Source organism: Rhinolophus ferrumequinum, chromosome 16, assembly GCF_004115265.2.
Source record: "Rhinolophus ferrumequinum isolate MPI-CBG mRhiFer1 chromosome 16, mRhiFer1_v1.p, whole genome shotgun sequence".
Lineage (NCBI taxonomy): Eukaryota > Metazoa > Chordata > Mammalia > Chiroptera > Rhinolophidae > Rhinolophus > Rhinolophus ferrumequinum.
Genome location: NC_046299.1, coordinates 30,285,761 through 30,306,840, shown reverse-complemented (window position 1 = coordinate 30,306,840; position 21,080 = coordinate 30,285,761). Strand labels below are relative to the sequence as shown.

Here is a 21,080-nt window from a genome sequence, read left to right as displayed (position 1 = left end):
TAAAGCTCAAAAACAAGTAAAACTAAATACATTGTTGAGGTATACACACAGGAGAAGGGATTCAAGTACAAATTAGTAAACGGAATAAAATTGGAAATATATTTGGCAACTGGATGAAATGGGGATGAAAAAGATGCAATAGCAATGGTTGTGTTCTAGTTCTTACGTGCGTGCATGGATATTCATTTTATTAATATGCCACATAATTTAAATCTATACTAAATATATTATGAACATATATTTTCAAAAGTTACATTTATAAAAATGCTCCCCAAAGTGTACATCCTCTACCTGTTAGCATAATAGTTAACATTTTCAAACAAAAACTGAAGTTCCTGAAAGACAGGTTAACAAATTAAGGCAAAAGGGATAAAACGCTGCTTGCCAGCTTGCCAAAGCTCAACATGCATCATTTTGAAGTTAAGTCTTGCGTCTAGGGAATGGAATAGGGAAGCATCAAAAACAGTAAAAGCGTTATCTTAAACGTGAAAATTTTATCTTGTGCCTACGATTAAAAAAAAATTTTTTTTTTGCAACTCATTAAACTTTATCCCAGGTATCCACACCTCAGCCAAGTCAGCAAAATATTGATTTACATATGGACCCTTTAGTCCTAAGCCAACAAACTATCGAAAGAGTAATTAATCAGAGCCATCGCTCTCAATTATTTAGAATTGGAAGAAACTTTCATTGCTTTCTTAACTTCCTTTAAGTCATCTTGGGGCAGTTCACCCAAACTTCCCCTCAAGTGGACAGCAATTCATTAATTTCAGAGAAGTGGCTTACAAGAAACAACAAAATAGCAGTTGTGGGGGAAAGGAAGACACAAAACAGAAAAGCAATCCCCCAGGAAAATGGGATTGTGGAAACTTAAAAGAAACGGAATTTCCCACACTAAGAATTCCAAAATAATATGCAAGATCGGGGGGGGGGACTTTCAAGAGCTCTTTTCGGTATAATAACAGTAAGGAAATTTAGCTCGAGAAATCTTTTTAAAAAGACAATAAGCAGAAACTTCCGACTTCAGCAAAACCCACCACAAAAATGGCGGTGGGACGAAGCCCCTTCTCCTCCGGTGCCACAGGCTCTCGCTTCACATTTCCCACAAGCCCCTCCGCGCGGCCCAGCTCGCAGAAACCTTCCCGGCCGGTCTCCAACCACTGCGCACGCACGGCACGTCGTCACGTGTGTTCCCAGGACTCCGCGGAGCTGGCAGGAGGGGCCTTGCCAGCTTCCGCCGTCGCATCGCTTCGGGGCTCGAGCGGCTTGTTCGCGCTGCCTCCGCCGCCGCGGGGCAGCCGGGGTTCCCTGGGCCGAGCTGGGGGCGCGCGGCGGCGCGGCCATGGGACTGCGCCGAGCCCGGTGACATCAGGGAACCGAGCGGCCCGGGCCCTGAGCGCGTCTCCTCCGGGGGGCCTCGCCCTCCTGCTCGCGGGGCCGGGGCTCCTACTGCCGTTGCTGGCGCTGCTGCTGGCTGCGGCGGCGGCCAGGATCATGTCGGGCCGCCGCTGCGCCGGCGGGGGCGCGGGCGCGGCGGCCGAGGCCGTGGAACCGGCCGCCCGCGAGCTGTTCGAGGCGTGCCGCAACGGGGACGTGGAGCGAGTCAAGAGGCTGGTGACGCCAGAGAAGGTGAACAGCCGCGACACGGCGGGCAGGAAATCCACCCCATTGCACTTCGCCGCAGGTAACCAGGACAGCGCCGCCTCGACTCGCGCCCGACCCCCACCTGTGCACTCGGGCTCGCAGCCTCGAAACAAACAGTGATCCTCGACCCGGCCTTTAGCACTGGGACTCCGGTCCTGGTCTTTCCGCCCTCGTCAAGTAGGGACTTGGGGAGATCGGAGAAGGGACCGTGGGGCAGCGTGCCGCACTTACTGGGAGGGTTTTTGGGTTTTTTTGGCTTTGTTTTGTATAAACAATACCTGTATCAACTTCCGATCTTGCTACCCTAAAAGGCCTCTGCACTCGAGAAAGAGTAGGGGACGTAGTAGACATGGTGATTTGAAAGGCCAGTTATCCCAAATCTGTCGTTCTTGCAAGTTCCACTGTAACTCCTCAATCTTTTGGGTTAAGGTCTCAAAGACCTTTGTAAAATGCAAAGATGTAATTTAGAAGGAGTAGCTTAATTGAGCATTGTTGACATATTTGCGTTAATGGGTTTATCTAGGTGGTCAGTCATTAGTAACTTTATGGAGAGACTAGAACTAGAAATTGTCAAGTTTGGTAGAACCGAGATCTGGCTTAGGCTGGGTGCGGGCTGGTAGTCTCTGCCACACACACAAGTTGGGGTGGAAAGTAGTAGGAAGAAAGGAAAGATCGTGCAGGTACTGTTAGCTAGGATCTGGAATTAAAATTGGGACTAACCTCACCTTGTTCTGAGATTTAGGTCGTTTGAATTACTTTTAATATTTACTAGGTTCCCTTTATGAGATAAGCATATTAAATTTTATTGAGGAATTTAAAAGAACTAGAAATGAGACATAACTTATTTCTATAAAGCACTTACACTTTTCACTTTGAGAAAAGATGGTGACTACCTCTGTCCTCAAGTGAGCCATGCATGATTGAAAACGGGAGTAGGTTCTCATACTTATGATAGTCCTAGTTTTGTATTTCGTGTATTACATCATTGTTTAAAATACTGTTTTTTGAAAAGGCAGAAGGATGTGTTTTAAAGCACTCCGTTCTTTTGGAGTAGGAATGACGAGCAGAGAAGGAGTATAAGAAAGCTCTCCCTGTTCACAGACATTGCTTTTACATTTTCTACCAGCTAGAGGTTTGTTTGCTTTAACCTGTCCCTATTTTAAAATGTTAGGAGGTATGCTTTCTTGATCAATTACAACTTTGTTGGGTTCCCTCCCACTGGGGAGCCTTTTTAAAAGGAGAAGGTTTGAGGGATGGTGGAGGGGAAACTAGAAACAGACTCTGGACAGCAGAAGGGGGAGAACACTAAAGTCATATCTTGTTCAGCCATTTGGCCTAAAATTTTAGTGTTCGGTGCTGCCTTTCCTCGCTAATTTGGATTGTCCAGTTTGACCATGTAGTCAACATTTAAACAACTGATTTGGCCAATTGTCATAACCAACTGATATGTAATCCAAAGGGTAGTGTTACTTATACTTAGATTCTGTTCACTTGATCTGTGAGATAAAAATAACCAAGGAAGATCTTAGTTGTTACCTTTCAAGAATTTGGTGTATTAATGAGTTCGTATCTGAAAATAGTAATATTTAGAGGTTTAAGATTATGGGACTAGCTTCTTATTGATTTTGTTCCTCCTCCACCATCCGATCCTCAGTTCTGTCCCTACATCAAAGTACTTTCTACATAGATTTCATGTGGTTTGTTCAGTCTAAAATAGAAAAAACTTACTTTATGAGCAAACCCACCCCTCACAGTTTACCTATATTCTGAGGTACAGGTTATAAGATTAAGAATTTAAGATAAATTACTAATGGTCTACATTAAACCAAAGCTTTAAAGCCCTGTATTTAAACCTAGGTGTATTAACTTTGTAACTTACATAAATGTCGGATCACTATGTTGTACACCTCAAACTAATGTAATATTGTGTGTCAGCTGTTACTGAAAAATTTTTAAATTTAAAAATTAAGAAAAAATGTAAAGTCACAAAAAAATTGTGTAGAAGTTGCAAATGCTAAATCACACCAAAAAAAACTTGTTAATTAGCTTTATAAATTCAATCTAAATTATTAGATTAATGAGAGAGATGTTTTCTTAATTTTTAAATAAATGCATCCAGCTGCGTTTTCTCTTCGTATATGGAGAATACGTTTTATAATACCTTTTGTGGGTAGTGAGTCAATGTGCATATAAGTGTGCCACTGGAAGCGCAGTGTAGGTAGAGTAGAACTGTATAGCTGCCTGACTAAGCAGCTTCCTGTGTTTGTACATTGTAGAATAAGCTATGGGGGGGGGAGAACTTTTTTTTTTTTTTTAGCCAATTAAAGTTTTGAGGTTTTCTTGAGGGGGGTGGCATGTTTTTGTCTTTTTGTTTTGATGTCCAAGAAACAAGAATGCAAGATCAATGCAGACCAAGGAAAATGGATCATAATAGAAGAACAGTTTAGAAAAAATTTCGTCTGTCTTTTCATCTAAAATATTTAATTCAATTAAAAGTAAAATATTTCATCTAAAATACTTAATTCAATTAAAATTGCCATCCCCAAAGGAATTCTTCTCTTAATGAAAAAAGTATTCAACATAAACTGGAACTTTTCTTCTGTTAGGTGCTTTTTATTATTGAACTGAATTACATTTTGTAGGTAAATATGCTTTAAGAAGTCATGTCGTACGGTAAGAGCTGTTTCCTCCCAGTCACTACACTGCCAGCTCCCTATTCCCCATACCCTCCCCTACACACAGAGGATATGAATGGTTTTTTTGTGACACATCACAAAACTTGTAGAGGCAAGTTGGTGGTAGGGAGGCTGCAGCTCTAATTTTGCTGAAAGCAATAGCATCTGAAGTTCTTGACAGGATAATTCCCTAGAAAATAGCAGATTTCAGTAAAGGAGACTGCTTCTCTGAACGTGCTTCTGAGAAGTAAAGAAGAGGGACAGAAACTGTGGGAGAAAGTCCTCTTATTGTGCATATTAGCCAAAGAAAGAAATACATAGCATTCTCTAGAATCTGAGAACTGGGGTTGGGGGTGGGGTAGAATAGAATTCTGTGGCTTGAGAATCTTAACTATTTTAGGGGTTGTGCAGAGAATCACTCAGTAGAGAAATATGTTAAATCACTTACTAGGTTTAAGGAATTTAGGTATACAGATGGTGGAAAGAGATGATTGATATGTATGCGAGTATATTTAAAGAATGACAAGTTGAAAAAGCTTGCATTGTAGAGTTCTAGCTCAACAAGATAACACTTGTTTTGTATTTGTAGTTTGTTAAGTTACTGTTCTGTGTTTGTAGTATGATACTTAGCCATGTACGTTGGACCAGTCAGACTGAACTTCAGTTGTTATATTCAATTGTGTGAGTTGCATATAAGAGGGATTTTTTATTATTCACAGGAGGGAAATGGAATTAGAGCACCTGGAATTTATTATACAAGCAACAGATACAAAAACTAGAGTTACTTATTCTAGAGATGAAAGAAGACTAAGGTTAGACAATGTTACTGTCTTCACATATGTGGATGACAGTCCAGTAGAAAAGTGCGTGGGTTTGACTTGTGGCTTCAGCAGTCAAAACTAGTGCCAGTAGATGGAAGGTTACAAGGAGTCGTACTGCCTTTAACAATCTTTTCAGCTGTGGAATTGGCTGGAAGTATCCAAGCAGTGACTGGATTGGCATCTTTCAGAGATGTTGTGGAAAGGATTTCTGCATAGGGTGGGCAATTGGACCAATAGGTCAAAATCTAACTGGTATAAAAAAGTGGAATGATACCCCCAATTGAAGGTTTTAACAGCTCAGCTCCCAAAGATGTAATAGCTTTTGTGGTTGCCATCCGTATCCTTTCCCTAAATGGTATTATCCATTTATTATTAAAGACCTCCAATAACAATTCAATAGCATTTTCTTCTTTTGGTTATAGGCCAACAACAACATCGTGATTATGGAAGGAACACAAAATATACCCACATTCTTTATGTAGGACTAGAACTATAGGTTTTTGTTTCCTATTGGATTGGTTTTTACTGTGGGAGGTGATTAAATCCTGCATCAGTAGAAAACCTCAGTATCAAATAAAGACCAGTATATTTAAGAATTCAGAATGTTTCTTAGCAGAGATCCCAGTATATTAGCTATACCTTTTTCCTCAGCTCTTGCTGGACTTAGAGGTAAGCAGTTGACTTCAATAACAAGTAGTTTGGAGTGCTTATTTCAGTAGTTCCCCATTCAGATTGCCAGAATTTCATCATCCCAGAGGTCATGGCACGCTTTCCCAGGTTTCTCCTACTCTGACCACACAGATGGTATATCTGTCAAGTTGAACTGGGCAAAACCTTCTCCCTTGTATTCCTCATTGTAAATAAATGCGGGTGGGGCATACCTTTTCTCGATCTTTGTGAACTAAAGTTCCTGGTAAGTGAGAAGTTTAAAAGCACATCCCTGGGAGAAGTCGGACAGGAGTCCTGGCTGTGTGAGTCACAGCTGACGGCTGCTGGATTATACATCCCATCTCCCAGACGCAGGAGGAGCCTTCTCTGTTTCATGGCACTGAATTGACATTTTCTGTGTCTGACTGTTTTCTTCTGACAGCTGTGTATGACACCAGCCTACCTTTATATTGGCAAGACATCACTATCATTTCATATTGGACCAATTGTACCATAATGGCCTATCCCATTTTTGGCCTGCAAAAGAGAGGAGGCGGTGGATCTCAGGGAAACTTACAAAAGAGTCTAAGTTGATTTCTCTGTAGTGACTTCCACTGCTTTACAGCTTTTTGGAAGCCATTCAGATGAGTGGATGTTTCCAGTGTAGCAGTAAAATATGATACTGTTAACAATAGTCATGGTTGGCAGGACATATCCTGGAACTGCTGAAACTGATGGTACCTAGATAGTAATGAAACCTGACGAGAGAAGTTGAATAGACTGCTTTTCTTAGTGATCACAAATCATCAACTCCATATTCTCTGTGTGGGTCATTTGCTTACTATGGCAACAAAGTGTTAGACATGCACTAAACTAATGTTTACTAAGTCCTACTATATGCTAGATACTGGCCTTGGCCAGGGAACAGAAATGAACAGGACACAGTATCTGCCCTTAAGTGACACAGTTTATTGATCAGCAAATTTACTTTCCAAATAAGCCTTGTTTATTTTACTGTCAGTGCTATATAGTGGATTCAAACTCAGTGTACGACTTCATCAGGATTTTCACACGTAGAGCAGTGTTTGAAGATGACTGCTCTTCCATAATTATAAAATAAACCACAATATATCCTGAGCAGCCATGACTACTACCTTTACGCTTCTGATTCCTTTGTAAAGAGATCCTTAGGATATGGAGATTGGCATTGACTCGAAGGATATGCCTATTCATGTTCTACCTGGCTAGTGAGAACATGATCAGAATATACCCTGCAAAGCTATTTTTTTCTTCAAGAAATGCGTACTTAAGATGCTTTGAACTATTCTTGAGGCCATAAGAATGGGGATTTCATCAGGGATTAGCCGTCAGTTTGGGAAGCATCTTGAATCTAAAGGTTTCACCAAACTTTTAACAGTGGAAGATTTTTAAATTTTAAATAGCTGCATACTGACCCCCTCTATATAATTTCCTTTTATGCCAAAAAGTGGGTTCAAACAATCAAATCTCAGGCTCTTCATCTACTCTCAGGGTAGCAACTCTGCTCATATGTTATAGTACTTACAACGTGACTTTAAAAACATGTCAGTTTCTGCTGTCAGTCTGCAGACAGGTGTCTTCATGGCTAGGGAGCCACGCTGATACAAAGTTACAGAAGTGGAAGTTACCTGTGTCTTACACTGTTAGTGACTATATAGATAAAATCACTTCACTCCTCTACCCGGACCTCCTCTCCAGCTTAAACTTTAATTTCAGTATTTAGTCATACATACCAGTATTGAGTCCTTCTTTGACTCTGGTTTTAAGCATCGTTCTTCTCTTCCCAATGACATTTAGACAAAAGGCTAGTTACTACTTGACCTTTCTTCAGCTAGATTGCAAATCCTTTGGAACGGGTATCTTCTTAATTGACACTATCTCTTGAAAACAACTAGATGTTCTTCTAAAGCTATTTTTGTGCCCACCTCACTCTCCTTTTTTGGGAAGTTAGCCTGTGAGTCACCATTTTGATTACTTCAGATGTATTGAGTACCACTGAAGAAATAATGGTCCTTCTTCTAAAAGTGCTTGGATACATCAAATAACTTTCCGAAGGAAGGGGTACCTTTACTAATCTTTCTTTGTTCTGATTCCTTTTCTCTTACTCTCCAATTTAAGAAGTATTTTCTAAAAGCATTTCCTCCAGGTGGGTGCTGAGTGGCTGGGATAGCAGAACCCTCGACTGGGGGCAATTCCGGACGGCTTACTGGGGGAGAACAGTACGATCGACAATGCCCTGCAAGGATGAGGAAGATTCAGATCAGAGCATAAGGGCAACAGATTTGGCCTTGCCCACCTTGAAATTTTCCTTCTTGGCCTCTGCAGGTCCATTCTTTCTTAGTACTACTACGTACTTCTCAGTCTCCTTTTCTCATCATCACATATGTATGCAGCAAATACCAACAAATTGCTGTGTGCCACATAGTATGAAGGACGCTGGGGAAGTAATGATGAACTAAGATAGACGTGGCTCCTGCCCTTTATGGAAATGAAGACTCCAGGACATGAGTAAACAATAATTACAAATTGTAATACATGTCAAAGGCTACGGCTGTGAACAGTAAAGACAGAGATCCCTGTTTTTCTGGAACTTGCATTCTAGTGGAGAAGAAAGGGGAAAATAAATAGAATGTTAAGATAGGAAATAATGTGGGGGGGGGGCAGAATGGACTGCTTTAGTTAGGCAGGATGATCAGTGATGGCCTTCCTGATCAGGTGACCAGGTGGTGGCATTTAAACGGGTTAGACAATGAGTAGAAGTGAGAGATACACAGAGCAAGGGAGGAGCAGTCCGGGCAGAAGAGCAGCATGTAGCAAGTCCCTGAAGTCAGGTCATACTTGACGACTGCAAAAAAACTGGATCGTAGTTCAGAAAGGGAAGAATGGTAGGAAATGAAGTTAGAGACGTGGATTCACGTTGTGCAGCGGGCCTTGTAGGCGCAGTAAACTCATTGAATTTTATTCTGAGAGCATCAGTGGGAGGCCATTGAATTATTTTAAATGCATATGATATGATGATTGTTTTTTAAAAGGTCACTAGGCTCAGAATTGGAAATGAGAGGCCCAGCTTGGAGACTGTTGCAATAGTTCAGGCTGGAGACAATGGTGGTTGGGTTAGGAAAATGTCAGGGGAAATGAAGAGAAGTTGGGGAACATGTTGAGTTTGAGATGCCTTTCAAATACCCCAGTGGATATGTCTAGTAAACAGTCTGGAATTCAGGTGAAAAATCTAGACTGGAGATTTAAACTTAGGGATTGTATATCTAGGTGATACTGAAAGCCATAGGAGTAGATGAGATCATTTAAGATGGGAAAAGAGGGTAGAGAACTGAGTCTTGAGGAATCCCAGAATTTAGAAATTGGGTGGAGGAAGCAAGAAGCCCTCAAAGAGATAGGCCACGTACAAAATTTGAACTCGTCTTCTGTCACAGACGTATTTCGTCTGCCGTCTTGCCCATCTGAATTGATGCCAATTCCACCCCTCCATTTCTCAGTCCAAAACTTTGGGGTCATCTATGACCCTTGTCCTTGCTCTCTTTCACCTTCTCACCCTTACGCTCATCGCACATCCAGTCCATTATAAAACTATGCTGCTTCTACCTTCAGAGTACCTAGAATCTGCCACTTACTCTGACAAGTGTTACCAGATTATAATCTAAACCACCACAATCTCTCATCTGCTTTACCCTTAACACCCTTAAGTCTAGTCTCAACACAACAGCCAGAGGGTACTTTTCAAATGTTAAGTCATATCATGTTAACTGATCACAAAACCCTGCAGTGACTCCGAGTAAAAAAGCCAAGGTCCTTACAGTGGTCCTCAAGCCTCTCTATCTGGCCCTTGTTGCTTCTAACCTCATTTCCTACTTTGCTGTCTCTTTCTTTCTCACTCAGCTTGTCACTCTGGCCTTATTACTGTTGGCCAATAAGGCTCACTTCCACTCTTTCAAGTCTTTGATCAAATGTCTGTATGTCAACAAGGCCTGTGGTGACCTCCCTGTTCAACTTTACAGCCCGCCCCCATACATACACCCTGATCCTTTCTTACCCTGCTCTTTTTCTAATCAACCTTCTAATATACTTATTTTTTAAATTTATTGCTCATCTCCCATACTTCCATAGAAGTTCGTCAGAGGCAGGGATTTGGTCTCTTTTGTTCTTTAGTATGTTCCAGGCACCCAAAAAAGTGTCTGTCACATAGCAAATATTCCCTGTTCATTTGTTAAATGAATGGATGAGACAGGAAGAAAAGCAGGAGTGTGTGATACCATGAAAACTTTGGAGAGGATGTTTCGAGGAAGAGGGAGTCGTCAGTCACTGGATGCTGTTGAGTGGTCTCGTAAAGTGAGGACAGACATTGTCCTTTAGCTTTGGCAACATGGAGATTATAAGTGACTTTGATGAAAGCAGTTGTAAGGAAGAAGCAGATGCCAGATTGAATTTGGGAGAAGAATGAGTAGGAGATGAAGAATTGCTGACAACACTTAGAGATTCGGTTATGCAGGGAAGGAGAGAAATAAAAGTGTGAATTCAAAGAAAATGTTTTTTGTAAAATGGAAGATATAGAACATGTTTACATACTGTTAGGAACTTAGAGAGGGGATAGATGGGGGTGGGAAGAGACCAAAGACCTTGAAGGTGAGAAAGAACTACAGTGTAAGGTGAGAAAGGATTGTTCTTTGACAGAAAGTACACTTCTTTCAAGAAAACAGGTAGAAAACTAGTGCTGTCTAGTCATGTTCATTCATTTTCACATACGGCTTCAAATAGCATCTTTATGTTCGCGACTCCAAAATGTCAGCCCCTAGCTCATACTGGTTTCTTGAGTTCAAGATCCACAGAACCTTTTATTTATTGGGTGTTTGTTCCACAGGCACCTCAAACTAAACATTTTCACAAACAAATCGTCTTATCCCACAAAATTTCCTGTTTTATTTTGTGTCTCAGAGATCTGATAGTCACTCCCATTCCTTTTCTCCTTTTCCCAAATTAAAGAAGTCACCAGATGCTTTCAATTTTCTCTCTTTAGTTACTCCTGGTGACACTATGTGCAGTACCAAAAGATGAGAAACAACCTCCCAATCCATGAGAAAGGAGCTAGTTATAACTTCCAACCAATAAAAATGTACTGATAGGAGTTAATTTCTGGGATACTATTAGATTTTTAAAAAGGAGGATGTAGAATAGTGTTTTTGTTTTTTAATGTTAAGTAGGTGTTTGTCCTTCAAATACCACTGATGTGTTGTACGAGTATTTGCTATACTGTTTCCAAGAGGTGACTCAAGAATACAGGGATAATTTCCTTTGGGTCTTCGTGAGGGGAAGGAGGAAGATTCAAATTGAATAGTTGAATTCAGTTAATTTGCATCTTTATGAATGCCAACCATGTACCAGGTACTGGTTAGTTTGCAGTGAACATGACTTATATTGGAATTTTATATAAAATTTCATTAGGAAATGCTAACTCGAAAAGATACCTGCATCCCCATGTTTATTGTAGCATGATTTACAGTAGCCGAGACATGGAAGCAACCTGAGTGTCCCATCGACGAGTAAATAAATAAAGAAAATTTAGTAAACACACATGAATGTTATTCAGCTGTAAAAAAGAATGAAATCTTGCCATTTGCAACAACATGGATAGACCTTGAGGACATTATGCTAAGTTAAATAAGTCAGACAAAGATAAGTATTGCATGATACCACTTATCTGTGGAATCTTAAAAAAATGCAAAGAAAGTGAAGTCATAGATATGGAGAACATCTGACATCTACCTTTTTGGGCAGTCTGTGTACTGGCTATCATGAATGATTTGCTCTTCCATGCTTCCATGCCTGTGTACATTTTGTTTCTTCTGCTTAGACTCCAGTACTCTTCCCTTTTTCAGCTCCTTCCTCCTCATTCTCCTAATGATCCCTTAGTTTTCCCATAAGCCTTCAGCTCAGATGTCATCGCTGGAATATCCTCTGGGATAACTCTTCCTATTCTTTACTTTCTTCCAATTTAGGTATTCCCTTCTTTGAGCTCTAATAGCATTTTACATATACCTCTGTTATGGCTATTGTATTGAAATTACTGGTTCTTACTGTTCCTCACCATCGTAAATTGTTAGCTCTTTGAGACTAGGGAGAAGCAAAGATACTGTCTTTGTGACAGAGCCTAGCAATATTAAACTAACAAAGAATCTAGTTAATCTCTTCAGCCGTCTAACTCTTCCATAAACTGCAACCAGGCCAGCCCCAGGCATACACCTTGGAATGATTGTACCTTTCTTTCTCATTCAGTTATCAGGCTTGGTGGTTTTAAGAATATCCTGACAAAATTTCAGATGAGCGAGAACGTCCTTTCTTTCTCTCCCAACACACGTAAACCTCCCTATCTGCTTTAACATATGCCTGAAATCCTTTTCATTTCACAGTTAGCTATAAAAAGTTTTTAAATGCTATTAGTGGGAATCGTAAGAGATTGCAGCTCATTGGTACTAATCTGTAAACCAGTATAAATGAGTTGTCAGACTTTTTTTCATATGGGGCAGTTGCAGCAGAACCATGGGACATGGTTTTCCAAAGGAGGCCTCCTGCCTAGAAAGAAGTTGCTTGTGTTGTGCAAAGTAGGGGCTCCTTTGAAGACACCTGATTCACACTTTTGCCTACCATCACTTCTTTGTGTCTTCGGTATTAGACAAAGATAAACTGTAAGCAGATCGTATTCTGTTTATATCTCCCTATTCCCCCAGTTTAGTAGAAACATTTTATGAGGTAGATGTGGGAAGGGGTAGTTTGAACATCTGAAAATGTACACTAAATATGTAGAACTCTGTATTTGCAATTAGAAATGCTATTGTAGGTAGAGTGAGAAACGTTTGAACTTTAGGCTTTCAGTCACTTATTTTATAACCTTTCTCTGAAGTTAGTACTACTTAAAGCATTGGAGAGACCCTTTGGATTTCTCAGTAAGATAAGTTAGTGATACATTTCAGATCCCCTTTTCATCAATGAGTTCTTGAATTGTTGAGTCTCTTACTATTTTCCATCCAGAAACATTTTAGCATGGCTTCTACTTATTGATTCTAACTTGATATATTTTCTTTTGAGGATTTAAATGTGGGTAATTTGTTTTCTTCTAGGCTTTGGGCGGAAAGATGTAGTTGAATATTTGCTTCAGAATGGAGCGAATGTCCAAGCGCGTGATGATGGGGGCCTTATTCCTCTACATAACGCATGCTCCTTTGGTCATGCTGAAGTGGTCAATCTCCTTCTGCGACACGGTGCAGACCCAAATGCTCGTGATAATTGGAATTACACTCCTCTCCACGAAGCTGCAATTAAAGGAAAGATTGATGTTTGCATCGGTAAGACTGTTTGCTCTCCATAATTTTCTTGAAATTGTTTGTAACTATTCTGAATCTGAATTGACTTCATTTGTTAATATGATCAAATTCTGCTAGGCTGAATTTAAATACTTAGGAACACTTTGTGATTTAATCTAACCACTATTTGCTTAGTCTTTTTTTTTTTTTTTTTTTTTATTATTATTGGGGAAGGGGAACAGGACTTTATTGGGGAACAGTGTGTACTTCCAGGACTTTTTTTTTCCAAGTCAAGTTGTTGTCCTTTCAATCTTAGTTGTGGAGGGCACAGCTCAGCTCCAGGTCCAGTTGCCCTTTCTAGTTGCAGGGGGCACAGCCCACCATCCCTTGCAGGAGTCGAACCAGCAACTTTGTGGTTGAGAGAACGTGCTCCAACCAACCGAGCCATCCGGGAGCTCAGCTCAAGGTGCCGTGTTCAATGTTAGTTTCAGGGGGCACAGCCCACCATCCCTTGCGGGACTCAAGGAATCGAACTGACAAACTTGTGGTTGAGAGCCCACTGGCCCATGTGGGAATCGAACCGGCAGCCTTCGGAGTTAGGAGCATGGAGCTCTAACCGCCTGAGCCACCGGGCCGGCCCTAGAGTCTTTTTGTGTATGGTAGTAGGTTTACGTTCTTTAGAGAATAAGAGTACAGGATTCCCGTTTTCTAGAAATTTGGGTTCTTTGGGGAGATAGGACACTCAAAGAACCAGATAAAGTCGTGGGAGACGTGAACAGTAGTGTTAGAAGATGATGAGTACAGTGAGTTGGCTGGAGTTAAGTCACTCCTTCCAGGAGCCTTTCCAGGAAGTAGTGGGAGAAAGGTTGAAAAGGTATGCAGGTACTTGTTTATAAAGAACTTTGAATTCCAGGTTAAGGAGCTTGATGTTGCTAATGTAGGTTGTATGGAGTCATTGAAGACTTTTAGGAAAGAGAACAGTGCAATGAGAGTAGTGTGTGTTAGGAGTGATCTGGTAGGGGGCTGGTAGAATGGATGCCATTGGGGAGATTAGCTAGGAAACTACAGTAACCCAGGTGAGAAACGATGTGGGCATGAACTCGGGTTGTTGTAGGAGAATGGAAATGGCGGGATAACTGAAGAAGCATTTGAAGGGAAAATTATGAGTCATTTAGAATATTTTAATAAATATGATAGGATTTGCCTAACAGATTGATCATTGACAGAAAATTATATGTGAGAAGGCTGCTTATTTGAGAGTTTTCATTAACCTGGTATTGACTTTTCTGAACCTAACATGGATTTTGGACCCTGCTACCTTAGTTCTATCGCCTGATGCAAATCAGGGACAATTGAAATCCTTGAGGCCGGTAGAAAACCAATACTGTGCACTAGGAAAAGTCCAAAGGCTCTATGCTGGACTTACATTTTCCTCATCTGTCCCCCAAACCTCAAATCACTGATTATATCAAAATCAACAGCTTAGTTTAAATTAGGTAATTTATAAAGATACGAAATAAATTACCTAGTAACCTCTGCACAGTTCTCCTGTCCTATGTGTTATCTTGCTACTGCGTTCTGTTCAGAATTCTTTTCTGGTTTCTGAATCTCGGACTTATTAACAGCTTTAATAATGCAGGGTTTTCCAGGGGTGGCTGGTTAGCTCAGTTGGTTAGAGTGTGGTGCTAATAACACCAACCAAGGTTGCTGGTTTGATTCCCACATGGGCCACTATGAGCTGCACCCTCCTTAAAAAATAATATAAATAAAAAATATAAATAATGTGGGATTTTCCAAATGAAGTTACAGATCTGCACTATCCAATATGGTAGCTGAGGACTTGCAATATTCTAGTCCAAATTGAGATGTGCTGTAAGGGAAAAATACACCAGATTTCTGAGACTTCATTTGAAAAAAAGGAATGTAAATATCTCAATTTTATATTGATTACATTATAAATGTAAATATTGAAATGATAGTATTTTAGGTATATTGGGTTAAATAAGATGAGTTAAAATTAATTTAACCAGTTTCTTTTTTTAATGTAGCTACTAGAAATTTTAAATCACACATGTGGGTCATGTAAATGGCTCACATTTTACTTCTGCTGGACAGGACTGTTACAAATAGTAGAATGAATATTAACCCTATCAAAGAACGGGAGCTAGGCTTCCCTTTCTGCAGGTATTTGCATTCTTTCCCCAGCTCCTTCTTTATAGAGTGTGCCGGAATATCTTTATATAACAAATAACAATACAGAGTATAACACAGATCTTTTTAATGTGCTTTGGGTTATAATGTAGCAGTTTTGATTTGGGGTTTGTTAACCCTACAGAGAGTACTTTTGTTTCTTTTTTTTTTTTTTAAAGAATTGTGATTTTTTTTTTTTTTTTAATTCTTTTAATTCCACGGATCCCTATTCCTGGGCTATCCATAGCTTTAGAAATTTCATTTTTGTTATGATAGAAAAATCTTTCTAACATAGACAGTATTTATTTGAAATGAGAAAACAAGCTTTCAAGCAAACTTGCCTTTTATTTCCTCACATACTCTTATCTGTCCTTAGTCACTTGTCTAGGAAAGGAAAATCTGACTTTAAGCTTAGGGGACATTTATTTAGTGTGTATATAATACATTGAATAATGAAACTTTTATATAGTCTTATCTGTAAAATACAATATTTACCATAGTATCAAAATATGAAAGGTCTTTAAATAACCTTGAGACTTCTGAACCAGAATTTGAAGAAAATGATTTACTGAAATAAAAATGTCGTGATTATCATCTTGAAAAAGGTAGTGTTGCTATTTTGCAGTACTCTTACAGCATGGAGCTGAGCCAACCATCCGAAATACAGATGGAAGGACAGCCCTGGATTTAGCAGACCCGTCTGCCAAAGCAGTGCTGACTGGTAAGTCTGTGTACTCTCTCTGGGTATTCCAGGAAGAATGTAAAGAGTGAGCTTGCTAGGTAGATAGCTTCCTGCAGTTAGTCACCTCGGCTAGATTTTTTTAATAGTATCAGTTCAATTGATGTTCTTTCCTACCTCTGAACAGTTGGCATTTGATTCTTGTGTTAAAAAGGTAAAGCTTTTTTTTCTTTTTAAATTGATGTTCCTCCTTCACTATTACATGCTTTTTATCTTTAAAAAAAAAAATTTGGGGGCTCAAAAGAAGCTTTATACTAGCTGTCAGTACACAGTTCATATTGTGGGCAGCAGTTTAGATTTCATTTCAGCAAATCAATAAACACTATGAATTATGTTAATTTAAATTGTATTAATTTTAAAGTTTTTTGTATTCATTGTAAATATAAAAGCTGTAGGCATAAAGAGTTTATATTTAATCCTGCTTTTATTTATATATACGCGCGAGGTGTGATCAAAAAATACAGTGAATGTTTAAATTTTAAAAATGTATCACAGTAAAAGACACATTGCCGTTAATCCCTCTCAAAATACTCCCCCTTGCTTTGAACACACTTATCCCATCGTTCTTGCCACTTTCTGAAGCAGTTCTGGAAGTCCTCTTTTGTGTCTTTAGTTGTGCTGTCGTGGCTGCGTCGATGTCCTGAATCGATTCAAAACGTTTACCTTTCGTTGTCATTTTGACTTTGGGGAAGAGCCAGAAGTCGCATGGTGCCAGATCCGGTGAATAAGGTGGATGAGGACACACCATAATGTTTTTATTTGACAGAAATTACTGTACCAGAAGCAATGTGTGACACGGAGCGTTGTCATGATGGAGGATGAAAATGTTTGCCCATTTCATGTTAATGCATTGTTCATGATCCATGGTTTGTTTATCGCACACTTTAAAACACACCTTCTCTCAGCCATAGCTCATACCCGACTGACTGTACTGAACAAGCTGAAACTTGTCACACTGTTACTAAGGTTCGACGTGCCGCTTTCCATATTGAAGATCCCTGCCTTTCCGTTGTATGGCACTCAGCAGCATTCATGGTATTGTTTGATTACACCTCATACAGATGTCCTGAGTATCTGAGGGGAGTTGGTTCCAGGACCCCCCACAGATTCAAAAAAATCTGTGGATGCTCAAGTACCTTATATAAAATGACCGAAGAACAGTGCATACAGTCGGCCCTCCGCATCCACGAATTCCCAACCATGGATTGAAAATACCGTTTTCAGTGTGAGGTTTGTTGAATTCATGGATGTGAAACCTGCAGATATGGAGGGCTGACTGAATTTAAAATAGCATTGTAATAAAAACAATTTTAATGTTGAAAAATCTTACAGATTCACAAGAATGTTTATGATTATGTTCAGTTGGTGATGTTATGGATTATATTTTATCATTTCTGAATGTTGATATATTGGTTGGATTTTGTTTTGTTTGGGTTTTGAATGAAGTTGTGGATGCATTTTGTGTTAGGCAAATAGTGTATTAGTTTTATAAAATTTAAGGAGTAAAAAGAAAAGGAAAAGCTCACCCATGACCAACCACCTAAGACAAACTTAAAATTTCGGTGTATTTCCTTCTTGGCTTTTCTTTTTCTGTGCATATTGTTTTTGTATAATTGTGATTGCACTTCATTATATAACATTGACTCTTCACTTTCATAACAAAGGTATTTTTCATAAATATTTTTAAACTGCATAATCTATTGATTAAATCATTTTCCATTTATTGGAAATTTATTTACAATTTATCTATTTTAGCTATAGTTCAGTGAGCATCTTTATACATAAATCTGTCATTACTTTTGTAATTAAATTTTCTTAATTTCTGCTTCTGTTCTCCTTAATTTGCAGGTGAATATAAGAAAGATGAACTGTTGGAAAGTGCCAGGTGTGTTATAAATATGTACTATGAATACTTTACTATTTAAATATTTATTTTACAATAAGCAAACTTTTTAAAAAAATTAATGTTTTTGAATATTCACATAAATGTCTTCAGATAAGATCTGATAAAGATTAGAAATTGCTAATACTTTTTTTGTGTGTGTTAGGAGTGGCAATGAGGAAAAAATGATGGCTCTACTCACACCATTAAATGTCAACTGCCATGCAAGTGATGGTAGAAAGGTACTTCCTTTTGCAACTAAGTTTGTGTTCATCTCCTGGTAACATGAAAGTGCATTTATCTTATTATAAATTAAAACATTTGATGAGAATGCTGATATTTTCTTTTGGAGTAATTCTTAAACTTAGTAAAACTATTAATAATAAACATTTAGTTGTTTACTATATGAGTATGTGTTGGATTTTGTAAAACTAAATTGATAACTATTTACACAGTGAAGTTATAAAGTTTTAATCTGGATTTATGGTCTCATATTTGGATTTTCCACCCTTCTTTTTAGACACTATTTAAATTTCATTAATTTTTCTGATTAATATTTCAGTCAACTCCGTTGCATTTGGCAGCAGGATACAATAGAGTGAAGATTGTACAGCTGTTGTTGCAACATGGAGCTGATGTCCATGCAAAAGATAAAGGGTAAGTATTTGAACAAAAATTAGGATTTCTCAAATATTATTATACTAGCCTTATAATAATTTCTGTAACCTTATAAAAATCATATTTTTTACTAAACAGCATAAACATGTAACAATTTGCAGATTGCTCTGAGGACCGGGGAATTATAAAACATTAAGGCAACCACTTTTAGGGCTAGCACTACACTTTCAGGGCCTTAAAGTATTCCTAACAATACAGGTTCTCTACTAAGTGTGAGGTGGTAAGGAGGGATAGTATTATAGGAGTTCCTGGGGGGCGGGGGTCTCAGTGATAACTAGTGATTGGGAAATCCTTCAGGAAGAGGTGGTACATGACCTGCACTCAGTTCAAGAAAGCAGAGAGTTTAGGAAACATCACTGCTGTGTGCGAAAGAGTTGGTGTGAGACAAGGTACTAAAGCAGATATTACAGCATATTTAAGAAACAATGACCAGACCAGCTTGGCTAAAGCACATGATTCACATGGGGAAAAATGAAGGTCAGGATTGGAGAAATAGGTTAGAACCAGGTTTTAGAGGACTTGATATTTTAGCCTAAGGAATTCAAACTTCATTTTGTGAGCCATGATAACCATCGAAGGATCTTAAGCAAGGGGAATGCTTATTCTAAAAGAGGAGTTTTAGGAGGTGCATTCTGGCAGCAATCTGTAGGGTAGATTGGAGAGGGACACTAGAGGCAAAAGGAGCAGTTAGAGAGTGAGTGTTGTAGTGGTTCAGATATAATAAAGACCTGTAGTGGTGGTGGTTGAGGAAATAGAAATGAAAACAGTGCAAGAGATATTACAGTGTAAGAATGGATAAGATTTGTTGTATGTCTGGATATGATGAGAGAGAAAGGAATAAAAAGGTAACTACATGTCAAATTTTGAAGCTGAATGAGTGAGACCCAGTGATACATATACTAACATCCAGGAGGGAAAATTGTTTTCGGGGAAAACGTTGAGTTTACTTTTAGAACTCTCGGTTTTATGAGATGATGGTGGGAACTCAGGTGGAGGTGGCTAGCAAATAGTTGGAAATGAAATTAGTGCTCAGGTAAGAAACTGTAAAACCAAAATGGTAAGGAATGTCATGAGCCTTTAAAGATAGAACAGATAGAACTAAAGACTAAGCCATAGGTGGCCATCACTCACCAGAGACCATCATGATGGTGTCTGTGGTAATTAATTGTGCGTGATCCCCAAGGAGGAGCGACTTAAAGGTATAAGTCAAGGTTTTAAGTAAGGGTCCACTGTACCTTCTATGAAGTTCTTCCATTGCCATCCTGAAGAAAGTAGTTTTTAGTTTTGTTAAGGAATATAGCAATTTACCTTGCAGAATCTCAAAAAACAGTTTCAGAGAAGAGCCAGTATTTGAGCGCTGAGTTTGGAGAAGATGTGAAGTAATCCAGGAGGGAGGGTAATCTAATCTACACCCAGGGGATAGTATGTGTAGAGCTATTCAGGAAGCTGCAAGTGCTTTGAAGGGTAAGGCTAGATAGAGTGAGATCATTGTATGCCAGCTTAAGCAGTTGGAACCATATTTCGAAAGCAAGGAAGAACCAGTGAAGGACATTAAAACATGGAGTAACCACATCCAATTATCTTTTGAGAAAATGTGGCTATGGCTTGGAGGACAAATTGAGGTGGGGGTCATTTCATAGTACAGGGAGAAATATTAAAGGCCCAAACCAAGACAGTGGCAGCAGCAGTGGGGGGAAAAGGTGGATTTGAAAGAAACTTGGAAGTTATAATTTGTTGGACTTAGGATTCAAATGGGTGTTATTAAATTTTACACTTTTTTTTATTATTAGAAGGTTACATAAGGCATTTGCTGTTTAAATCTAACTGTAAAGTTAAATAAAATTAAATAAACTAAACCTAGGGAATCTTTAATAAAAGGCTTTCTCCCTTCTCTCATATTGTAGTGATCTGGTGCCGTTACACAATGCCTGCTCCTATGGTCATTACGAAGTAACTGAACTTCTCGTCAAGGTTAGTTCTCTTGTTCTTTTTTAATAATTATAATTTAAATACATAACATGTCTTTTTTTTTAATTTTTCAGTTATAATTGACATTAAATATTATAGTAGTTTTAGGTGTACAGTGTAGTAGTTGAACATTTATATAATTTATGAAGTGTCCCCCCCGATAAGACAAGTATCCACCTGGCACTAAGTATATCTGTTTTCTGTGTGTTTTTAGTGCTGGGTGGATATAGGAATATTTATAATTACTATAAAATGTAGATGACTGATAGGTTAGCATCTGTCTGCTTGAGATTTTTGAGATACCATAACATTTTAAATATAAAGTAGCACTACCATCTTACAAATAGCAGATTAAGTGATTCTGTAATTTTTGGCTAAAAGTGAAGTTTTAAAACTTGGAAAATATGAAGAAGCAATTTTTAGTGAATCATGTATTATTAAAACCATCAGTTACATTTGCAAGACTTGCCTAGTTGTACTTTGAGT

General features: G+C 38.9%; 1 protein-coding gene across 1 annotated transcript in view; it reads left to right on the top strand.

The window, feature by feature from the left end:
* The first annotated feature begins 1,375 nt into the window (after nucleotides 1-1,375).
* The window catches only part of TNKS2 (tankyrase 2), a 53,954-nt gene continuing 34,249 nt past the window's right edge, over nucleotides 1,376-21,080 (top strand). Inside the window, 7 exon segments of the mRNA XM_033130249.1 lie at nucleotides 1,376-1,684; nucleotides 12,955-13,179; nucleotides 15,953-16,048; nucleotides 17,915-17,951; nucleotides 18,115-18,190; nucleotides 18,511-18,605; nucleotides 20,531-20,597. Of these exon segments, the coding sequence (XP_032986140.1) occupies nucleotides 1,495-1,684; nucleotides 12,955-13,179; nucleotides 15,953-16,048; nucleotides 17,915-17,951; nucleotides 18,115-18,190; nucleotides 18,511-18,605; nucleotides 20,531-20,597 (786 nt within the window). The 5' untranslated portion in view covers nucleotides 1,376-1,494.